This window comes from Aquarana catesbeiana, linkage group LG07 (assembly GCF_042186555.1).
Source record: "Aquarana catesbeiana isolate 2022-GZ linkage group LG07, ASM4218655v1, whole genome shotgun sequence".
NCBI classification, from domain to species: Eukaryota; Metazoa; Chordata; class Amphibia; order Anura; family Ranidae; genus Aquarana; species Aquarana catesbeiana.
In genome coordinates, this window is record NC_133330.1 from 36,458,661 (window position 1) to 36,469,877 (window position 11,217).

Consider the following 11,217-nt stretch of genomic DNA (forward strand, 5'->3'; position numbering starts at 1 on the left):
GATTTCACAGTACAAATATACATTTTGTCATTTCTGTAGGAGAGTCAGTCCATCCAAAACTGATATTTCAGTTGTTGGTAGATGGTGGAGAGTTACCCTTAGGAAGAAGTGCAATTAAGCTTAGTTCACACTGGAGGCGGTAAAAACCGAAGGCTGACCCCATGTTTTTACCAGCCCCTGACCACCAAGGCCAGCGCGGCGAATTTGTAGCACAGCAATTTTAGCTTGGCATGTCAAATCCGATAGACAGCGCCACCTTTCTTTGTCCTGTATTACTGAGGATGCCCAAATACCTCCTTCCAAACTTTCTAAACAAAGGGACAGTTTACTGTGCTTCGAACTTTAGGGGAGCCGGACTGGGCCAGTGGGAGTAAATAGTGCCCCATCGTTGGTAATACAGGGAGGAACAGTGCCCCATCGTTGACACCAGCGGCAGGAATTGCGCCCCTATCATTGGTGCCAGGAATCGCGCCCCCATCCTTGGCGCCAGCGGCAGGAATCGCGCCCCCATCCTTGGCGCCAGCGGCAGGAATCGCGCCCCCATCCTTGGCGCCAGCGGCAGGAATCGCGCCCCCATCCTTGGCGCCAGCGGCAGGAATCGCGCCCCCATCCTTAGCGCCAGCGGCAGGAATCGCGCCCCCATCCTTGGCACCAGGAATCGCGCCCCCATCCTTGGCGCCAGCGGCAGGAATCGCGCCCCCATCATTAGTGTTAGTGAGAAGACTAGTGCCCCATTATTTGTGTCGCTAGGAGGAATACAATGGCAGGAACTATTCCCCACAGTTGCGGGGGGGGGGGGGATAATGGCCCAAGGGCCGGACAAAAGCAAGCAAAGACCGCATCTGTCCCCCGGGCCGCTATTTGGAGACCATTGTTAAAAAAAAAAAAAGGGAAAAAAAAGGGCAATCTTTGTATATTCTGAAAGCATTAAGGCCTAAGGGCCCTTTCACACTGATCTGAAAAATGCATGAAAAAAGTATCCCCTGAAATCTTATAGAACTCTTCTCATCACTGTGCTGTGGGTACGTTGCGTTTTAAAAAGTCCTGCATGCTGCATCTTTGATGCACTTTTCATAAGTGAACCAAAATGCACCTCCCATTGAGTTGTATAGAAAATGCACCTGCATTGCATTTTTGGTGCATTTTTTGTGTCCTATGTCCATGTTTTACAGCTGTATGATTGGAGCTAGGAGTTTAAAAAGCACGGCAAAAACGCATATGTCTTCTCAACAGAGCAGTGTGAAAGCAGCCCAACTCTGGGAAGAAAAAAAAGAAGAAACTCTTGCCATGGGACCCGCCCGCACTGCAAGGGTTAAATGTGTGTCAACTTTCCAGTAGAGGAAGTGGCTGTGTAACTTGCTGCATTCCTCACTCCAGCGCTCTCTTCTTCCTGGCGTTTCAGGTTGTGGGCGGGGCCCTCGGTGTCATCATGTACAATGCAGGACTATGGATCCTGTATCATATGCAGAGGTGGCAAGCGTGCAACACCGTCTTGGAACACCTTAAAGAGGAGGCGGTGGGGGACCAGCTGCATACAAAAAGAGGAATACAGCAAAGCAAAAACAAGCATTTGATTTAACCCTTGCGGTATTGGGGGGGTATGTTTGTCTTCTGCCTAGACTTGGGATTTGAGAGGTCTGATCTTCTATTCAGGTTTTCTCACTCTCTGTAGCCACCTTTCCTAGAATGGGCTGACTGGCTCCTGAATTCTTGAGTCATCTAATACTGCATATAGGATGGTTCTAAAGCACTCTGCGGACAAAACGGGGCACTAAATTATCCAGAATAAAGTACATTTATAGTTATTTAAATAAAACATTCAACTTCTGCATCCAATTTCTCCCCCACAGCTTTCTTCTGAACAAGAACTATTTTCGAGCTAAAACAAACAAAAAAAAAAAAAGCACCTCCTCAGCCTAACCAAAGCACAGTGTTCCTGCAGAGTCTCCGCAATCCCGTGACCGCACACTTCTATTTCTGGAGCACATTTATCCAAACAGGGATGGAAAAGCTTTTCACTTTAATCTCGTGTCTTACCTAATGTAAAAGGGATGCCGAGGGGGAAATCTAGCGGACTCATTGCGAAACACATTAGGACAGTTATAACGGACTTCTTGGAGGTTTATACATTTACTCGTTATATAGTAAGCATTTACAGGGAAAAAAGACCAACCAATCACAAGTCAGATTCCACTGATCAGCTGTGAACAGAGACTTCTATAACCTTTATTATTGGTCACAATGCATTTAAAGGATTCATCAAAAATACCCCATTTCTAACTATTTCTCCTATTGGCCCCTGTATGGGCCAGAGAATTGTTTGCATTGCCGCCATGAGTCTGTTTATTCTCCAATAACTTTGTCATGACTTAAAGTGGAGTTCCACCCAAAAGTGGAACTTTTGCTTATCTTTTCCCTCCCTGGTGTCATGTGACTCGTTAGTGTTACAAGGTATCAGGTGTGAATGGGGAGCAGGTGTGTTAAATTTGGTGTTATCGCTCTCACGCTCTCATACTGGTCACTGGAAGTTCAACATGGCATCTCATGGCAAAGAACTCTCTGAGGATCTGAACAAAAGAATTGTAGCTCTACATAAAGATGGCCTAGGCTATAAGAAGATTGCCAAGACCCTTAAACTGAGCTGCAGCACGGTGGCCAAGACTATACAGAGGTTTAACAGGACAGGTTCCACTCAGAACAGGCCTCGCCATGGTCCACCAAAGAAGTTGAGTGCACATGCTCAGCGTCATATCCAGAGGTTGTCTTTGGGAAATAGATGTATGAGTGCTGCCAGCATTGCTGCAGAGGTTGAAGGGGTGGGGGGTCAGCCTGTCAGTGCTCAGACCATACGCTGCACACTGCATCGAATTGGTCTGCATGGCTGTAGTTCCAGAAGGAAGCCTCTTCTAAAGATGATGCACAAGAGTTTGCTGAAGACAAGCAGACTAAGGACATAGATTACTGGAACCATGTCCTGTGGTCTGATGAGACCAAGATAAACTTATTTGGTTCAGATGATGTCAAGTGTGTGTGGCGACAACCAGGTGAGGAGTACAAAGACAAGTGTGTCTTGCCTACAGTCAAGCATGGTGGTGGGAGTGTCATGGTCTGGGGCTGTATGAGTGCTGCCGGCACTGGGGAGCTACAGTTCATTGAGGGAACCATGAATGCCAACATGTACTGTGACATAATGAAGCAGAGCATGATCCCCTCCCTTCGGAGACTGGGCCGCAGGGCAGTATTCCAACATGATAACGACCCAAAACACACCTCCAAGACGACCACTGCCTTGCTAAAGAAGCTGAGGGTAAAAGGACTGGCCAAGCATGTCTTCAGACCTAAACCCTACTGAGCATCTGTGGGGCATCCTCATGGAGGAGCGTAAGGTCTCCAACATCCACCAGCTCTGTGATGTCATCATGGAGGAGTGGAAGAGGACTCCAGTGACAACCTGTGAAGCTCTGGTGAACTCCATGCCCAAGAAGGTTAAGGCAGTGCTGGAAAATAATGGTGGCCACACAAAATATTGACACTTTGGGCCCAATTTGGACATTTTCACTTAGGGGTGTACTCACTTTTGTTGCCAGCGATTTAGACATTAATGGCTGTATGTTGAGTTATTTTGTTTATTTTTTGCAAATTTACACTGTTATACAAGCTGTACACTCACTACTTTATATTGTAGCAAAGTGTCATTTCTTCAGTGTTGTCACATGAAAAGATATAATAAAATATTTACCAAAATGTGAGGGGTGTACTTACTTTTGTGAGATACTGTGTGTGTATATATATATATATATATATATATATATATATATATATATATATATATATATATAATTCTAAACAGGTTAGTGCAGTGTTTCTAAACTTTTTTCCAGTCAAGGCACCCTTTAAAAATTATGGACAGTCTTGAGACACCCCATTCTAAAATGTAAAAACTATTCTAACAATTTTACATAATGCAGCAACATCCACACAGGTAGGACACCCAACAGTAGAGGCGATTTATTCTTCCAAAGCAAATACACTTTTGCAAACTGGTACTGACTAGTATGCCAATGTTTCTCTTCTCCCTCAGTTTTTCCTCATCACTCAGCTAATGTAACCACAATGCTGATGGAGAGGGGCAGGGGAGGGTCAAACAAGGATACAATACAGGCAACTGACATCTTCCATATCAACCGGCAACTAGAAGGTCGTAATAGTGCACAATAGAAAACCTCTGGCTATACGCAACTAAAAGGCAGGATTCATCTACATGCCAGGTGGTATACAATTGTTGGGGAAATTTTTAGGTATTTGCCAAGGCACTCCTGAAGAAACCTGAAGGCACCCTGGTTGAAGAAGACTGGGTTAGTGACATCTAACAATGATTGTTTCTCCCCAATGTATTCTTATTTTTTATGATCTTACTTGCTATCAGCCAAAAAAAAAAGTTTATACAATAACAACATACAATGAACCAAAGCTGAACAATGAAAGCTTCAGCAGACAACCAAAACCACAATGCTGCTCTAGAACAGGAAGGGCCATGCTTTAACCTAAAGAGCTCAAATAAAAACGTATTTCTGTAGCCAGTGCACCATTACCAAGATCCACGTATTACCCACCTCAGTACCGCCATGTCTCTTCATTTCCAAAAAATTACGGAAAAAGATTGGATCATCTTGTGGTGTATACTTTACAAAAAGGGGTCACGTCTGTGGTGTTTACAGAAAGAACCGGAAATGGGTATTGGTCATTAAATTTGACTAAAAGAAAGCGGACTAAAGAAGAATTATGTAAAATGACCAAACGCAAGAGGAGGGGGGGGGGCACTACACTGTCCACCAATGCAAAAGTAGGGGACCCTATGCTAACCACCAACGCAGGGGGGGGCGCTACTCTGACCACCAACGCAGGGGGGGGCGCTACTCTGACCACCAACGCAGGGGGGGGGGCGCGCTACGCTGACCGTCAACACAGGGGGGGGGGGGGGGGCGCTACGCTGACCATCAACACAGGGGGGGGGCTACGCTGACCACCAACGCAAGGGGGGGGCGCTACGCTGACCACCAACGCAGGGGGGGGCGCCACGCTGACCACCAACGCAGGGGGGGGGCGCTACGCTGACCATCAACGCAGGGGGGGGTGCTACGCTGACCATCAACGCAAGGGGGGCGGCGCTACGCTGACCATCAACGCAAGGGGGGCGGCGCTACGCTGACCACCAACGCAGGGGGGGGCGCTACGCTGACCACCAATGCAAGGGGGGGAGCTACGCCGTCCAACGCAAGGGGGAGTGCTACGCTGACCACAAACGCAAGGGGGGGAGGGCGCTACGCTAACCACCAACACAAAGGGGGGGGGGGGGGGGACTAAAATGTGCATGTTCTGCATTTAGTTTCTGACAATTGTTATTTTTATTTCATTTCAATATTACTGCAACGTTGTTTTGGATGAAGAAGTCTTGGGTGTCCAATACGCTAAGTACTCTGCATTACTTATTTTATTTATTCATAACTTACTGTTCGTGCCAAAGAATGACCCAAGAGCTATAGATATAATATTATCAGGGGTAACCCGAGTGATGAAAGTTAATTTAAAGTTTCCTTTCTGTAAAAAAAAAAAAAAAAAAAAAAAGGGTGAGGAAAGTCTGCTCCAGAGGAATGCACACCATCCCAGATCACTGGCCTATGATAAACCCAGGATTGGCCTGAAGGCATTCCCAACAAGCCTGGGCAGAGTAAGGAATCCCATCTGTAAAAGTGATCCAGCACGATCAGATACATCATAAATATTCCCGAAAGACCAAAATCCAGATCAGGAAAACAAGAAGGCGATTTGTCTCAGCTCCCACCGATTGATCATCACAGACTGTACATCACCGGCACAAACGTTGCAGAGCGCACCATCGAATCGATAGGAAGTCCTCCAGGGGAAGCAGTGGTGTGTGAGCACAGCTCTATGAATTGGGGAAGTGAGCACAAAGCCCACAACCACCTTATTATATTGGCCAATGTAAACACTGGGCTGCAGATGTCATAATTGGAACAGAAGAACATCCTCTTGTTGGTATGATCTGGCTGTGGAACACAAACTCATTTATCAGAGAGTGTGTGTGTGGGGGGGGGGGGGGGTTACCTGCCCCAGCTTGTACGTTTACAAAGAGCGAGATCAGAGACATTAAAGAGCAACTGCAGTCTGCTCACATCATTTGTAATAAGAACATCTTTGCCATTCTGAAGCTTCCCTCCAACCACTTTGCATATTTTTTTATACATACTGTAATTCTATACTTGCCAAATATGCTGCATAAATCTGGATGCAGCCATTTTAACTGTGGGCAGCTGAAGCTGCTGCTTGTTCACTTCCTGGATTTACAAAGTGGCACACCTCCAGCTCTGCAGCCCTCATTGGCCCGCTTATGACTCCCCCCCCCTCCCCCCTCCTGGCAAACTCTCATGAGAGAGAGAGAGAGAGCGCGCTGTGTATGTCGTCATAAGCCTAGGCTAACGATCAGACAGGAAACAGGAAGTGGGCTGTAGAAGGTATTTACTGGCAGAAAAAAAATGTTTTACTATCCAAAGTTAAAACAACAACAAGGGCAGAAGATTTAATAGATGGAAAGATGAAAAAACGACTGAAGTTCCACTTTCAAAAGATATCTTTTCTAGTTTTTGGATGGAATGGAAAAGTTTAGAACCCCTGTCAGGTTTTAGCGGTGCTGTAGCACTGTTTAAGCGGCGCTTTTTGGCTGCTAGCGGGGCGCTTTTAACCCCAAAGAAGGGCTTCCGAGGCGCTGCCCATTCATTGCAATGGGCAGGGCGTTATGGGAGTGCTAAATACAGCGCTCCCAAATCACCCCAAAGATGCTGCTTGCAGGACTTTTCCTAATGTGCCACAAGGGCCCCGCCCCGGTGTGAAAAGTCACATGGAAATTTTCTAGTGCTAAAAAACCTGAAAACCACCTCAGTGTGAAAGGGGTCTAAGCAGCTGAATGACATATTGTATGGTAAATAAATGTATACAAACTCAATCAACTTCTCTGTTGTGCTTCATTTTGATCTGTTTAAAATGTCTTCCTGTTTCGAAAAGGGCAAAAAAAACCCAAAAAACGAATCCTGCAACAAATTCAGTGAGCTCCTAACTTCCTGTACTCTTAATTACCAGGCAGTGTCCTCAGTGCTGACCAGATCTCCTCTGTGAGCTACAGAACACCAACCCATCTTATCGGAGCGCAGCATGCTTTGTAGCCCATATTTGGCTACAATACAGTGAGTGTTGCCACCTTAGGACAGGAAATGTATTTACTTCTTTGTGAACTACAGAACACCCCACATGTTATGGAGATGAAAGGTATTTAATTCAGTAGTCCTTATTCAGAAGGAGCAACTACAACGCCACTCCCCCTATGGATGGCGACAATCCCACCACTCCCCCCCCTATGGATGGCGACCATCCTGCCACTCCCCCCCCCCCCCCCCCCCCCCCCCCCAAGGATGGCAACCATCCCGCCGCTCCCCCCTTATGGATGGCAACCATCCCGCCGCTCCCCCCTATGGATGGCAACCATCCCGCCGCTCCCTCCCCCCTATGGATGGTGACACCCCCCCCCCATGGATGGTGACACTCCCGCCACTCCCCCCCATGGATGGTGACACTCCCGCCACTCCCCCCCATGGATGGTGACACTCCCGCCACTCCCCCCCATGGATGGTGACACTCCCGCCACTCCCCCCCCATGGATGGTGACACTCCCGCCACTCCCCCCCATGGATGGTGACACTCCCGCCACTCCCCCCCATGGATGGTGACACTCCCGCCACTCCCCCCCATGGATGGTGACACTCCCGCCACTCCCCCCTATGGATGGTGACACTCCCCCCTATGGATGGTGACACTCCCGCCACTCCCCCCTATGGATGGTGACACTCCCGCCACTCCCCCCTATGGATGGTGACACTCCCGCCACTCCCCCCTATGGATGGTGACACTCCCGCCACTCCCCCCTATGGATGGTGACACTCCCCCCTATGGATGGTGACACTCCCCCCTATGGATGGTGACACTCCCGCCACTCCCCCCTATGGATGGTGACAATCCCGCCACTCCCCCCTATGGATGGTGACAATCCCGCCACTCCCCCCTATGGATGGTGACATACAATACAGCGAGTGCTGTCACCCTAGCACAGGAAGTCTGCTACTTCTCTGAACTACAGGACAACTCGCATGTTATGGAGACGAGAGGGGGCTCATTGCTTAGTCCATATTTGGAGGGAGCAGCCTGGGTGACAACACTGTTCCTCCTTTGATACATTACAATGAGTGTTGTCACCCTAGAACAAGTGTGTTACTTGTCCTCTGTGAACTACAGAATGCCAATGTTATGGAGATGAGAGGCAACATGCTCTGTAGTCCAAATCAGGAGAGAACAGCCCAGGGTGACAACGGGGCTCCTCCACTAATACAACACATTAGGTGTTGTCACCCTAGGACAAGAAGTGTGTTGATGGCAGAATCACTGGGAGAACAAAAAAGGAAAAAAAAGCCTTCATTGGCATCTATGTTGAGCTGATCATAGACATTAATCTCGAACAGAAATAATGCCCAAAAATTGTGCAGCCTGTACAAATGTGTGATGTTTTTCCAATCATAAATAAACCCCTTACTGTCCTAGGGTGACAACGCTGTCTTCATATATACACAGCACAGTTCTGTAGTCGTGGCACACTTCCTGTTTTAGGGTGACAACGCTGCTCCTCCATTGATACAATACAATGAATGTTGTCACCCTAGGACAGGAAGCGTGATACTTCTACTCTTTGAACTACAGGACACCCCACATGTTAAAGATGAGCTGTAACATTCTGTAGCAAATATCAGGGAGGAGGAGGAGCCTAGGGTGACAACTCTTCCCCTGCAACGAGTGAGTGTTATCACCCCAGAGCAGGAAGTGTGCAACTCCCCCCCACTGAGAACTACAGGACATCCGATATGTTATGGAGATGGGAGGTAATGTGTTCTGCAGTTGATAATCATAGGAAACAGCCTTGGGTGACAACCTTCATTTTCCTCCACTCAATGAGTGTTGTCACCCTAGGGCAGGAAGTATGTACACTTTCCTCTATGAACTACATACCACTTTAAATGTTGAGGGCTAAAATGCTCTGTAGTCCATATCAGGAAGGAGCAGCACATGGTGACAACTCAGCTCCTACATTGATACTATACAGTGAGCGTTGTCACCTCAAGACAGGAAGTCTGTTACTGACAATGTGCTACTTCTCCCCTGTGAACTACAGGAGACCCCACATGTTAGAGATAAGAGGCAACACATTCTGTAGTATATATAGACAGAGAGCAGCCAAGGGTGACAACGTTGCTTCTCTACAGATACAATACAGTAAGTGTTGTCACCCTGAGACAGGAAGTGTGTTACTTCTCCCATGTTAGATAAGAGGCAATGCATTCTGTGTGTGTATATATATATATATATATATATATATATATATACACACACTAGATAAAGAGAGAGAGCAGCCTAGAGTGACAACATTGCTCCTTCACTGATACAATACCATGAGAGTTGTCACCCTGAGACAGGAAGTGTGTTACTTCTCCCCTGTGAACTACAGGAGACCCCCACACATGTTAGAGATAAGAGGCAACACATTCTGTAGTGTGTTATAATATAGATAGATAGAGATATAGGGAGTAGCCTAGAGTGACAACATTGCTCCTTCACTGATACAATACAATGTGTTGTCACCCTGAGACAGGAAGTGTGTTATTTCTCCTCTGTGTACTACAGGACACCCCACATTTCAGAGATGAGAGGTAACGCATTTTGCTGTTTTTTTTTTTTTTTTTTTCAACAGACAGCGGACCAGGGTGACAACGTTGCTCCTCCACAGATACAATGCAGTGAGTGTTGTCACCCCTGGACAGTTATAGTGTGCTCACCAGGGGAACACAAAGGGTTAGAAGCCTTCATAGAGACAACTGAGGAAGTCATCACATCTCAGGACTTCTAGTCTGCACTATAGATGACATTTCTGATCTCAGGGTTACACACACCTCATTAGAAGCCCCTGAACCCCCATTGAGGGATCAGACTACCTTAAAGCCCCACCCGGGGGGGCGGCAGATCGTGTTATTGTTTTGCCCAGAGTGGGGCTTTAGTACCCGGCACAGCAGGGGGGGGGGCAGGTCTGGCACCAGAGGCCAATGAAGCTCTACTCACCGCACTCCTAACAGTCAGTACAGCCAGGTCCTTAAGTAGCCGGCTCACAGACACGCTCCCCGACATGCTGATTGGAGAAAGGAAGGCCGAGTGTCATGGTGATCACAGAGCACTCTGATCTCTCCTCCTATCTGCCCCCCATGTGCAGGAACAGACCATGCAGACAGGAGGAGAGATCAGAGTGCTCAGTCATCACCATACTGCTGTATCTTCCTTGCTCCAATCAGCACACAGGGGCGTGTCCAGGCTGGTTGAGGACCTGGCTGCTCTGGCTGTCAGGGGTGCCAATATTATTGCAGCAGCCCCAGTACGATCCTTCATGTTGTACGCTCTGCAATGAATGGATACTACAAGAGCCTGCAGAGGGATGTAGAATGGGGGAAGGGATGTGTCTGTATTGTGAAATCCCCGAGCAGTTAGGAGCGGCCATTCCCCGGATGTCCCCCGTATGAGGACCCCCATAGGATGGTGTGGGGGGGTGCAGGCCCCGGGCCGGGCGCTGTCTTGTCTCCACTCCCCGGGAGGTCCCCGCCCTCCCCGGGCTGACTCACCCACAGCCGCTCCCACACACGCACGAGGCGGCCTGGCCGCAGACTTCTCCGCGGGTGCAGCTCTCCCACCCTCTCCCGGGTCACTGCAGCCCACCCCCTTTGCCGGCGGCCCCCGGGACTCTTCCCGGACACTCACCATCTCTCCGGTAGCTCCCGATAGCGGAAGTGACAGCTCCGCGCACGCGCACTGCGCCGCTTCCCCTACAGAGAGCGACGGTCAGCCGCCGGGACGAACCATTGTTCCTGGTGGGGGTGACTCATTCCTCCCCACCTCCTTGCACCCAGCTAATTTTCAAAAGCAGCCCATGTGTGCCCGCCATCAATATCGTTCGTTCCTATAAAAAGGACAATTTGGTAACAGTCGCGTGTATTTTTTAGAAAAAGACAGAGAATGAAAGAAAATAGAGCGTATGTCTCCCCCCGCACGCTCATAATG

At 48.4% G+C, this 11,217-nt stretch overlaps 1 protein-coding gene across 1 annotated transcript in view; it reads right to left on the bottom strand.

The window, feature by feature from the left end:
* The window catches only part of ARPC4 (actin related protein 2/3 complex subunit 4), a 32,572-nt gene extending 21,504 nt beyond the window's left edge, over positions 1-11,068 (bottom strand). The window contains exon 1 of the mRNA XM_073591984.1: positions 10,918-11,068. Within this exon, the coding sequence (XP_073448085.1) occupies positions 10,918-10,920 (3 nt within the window). The 5' untranslated portion in view covers positions 10,921-11,068. The remainder of the gene's footprint in view (positions 1-10,917) is intronic.
* Between the last annotated feature and the right edge of the window lie 149 nt (positions 11,069-11,217).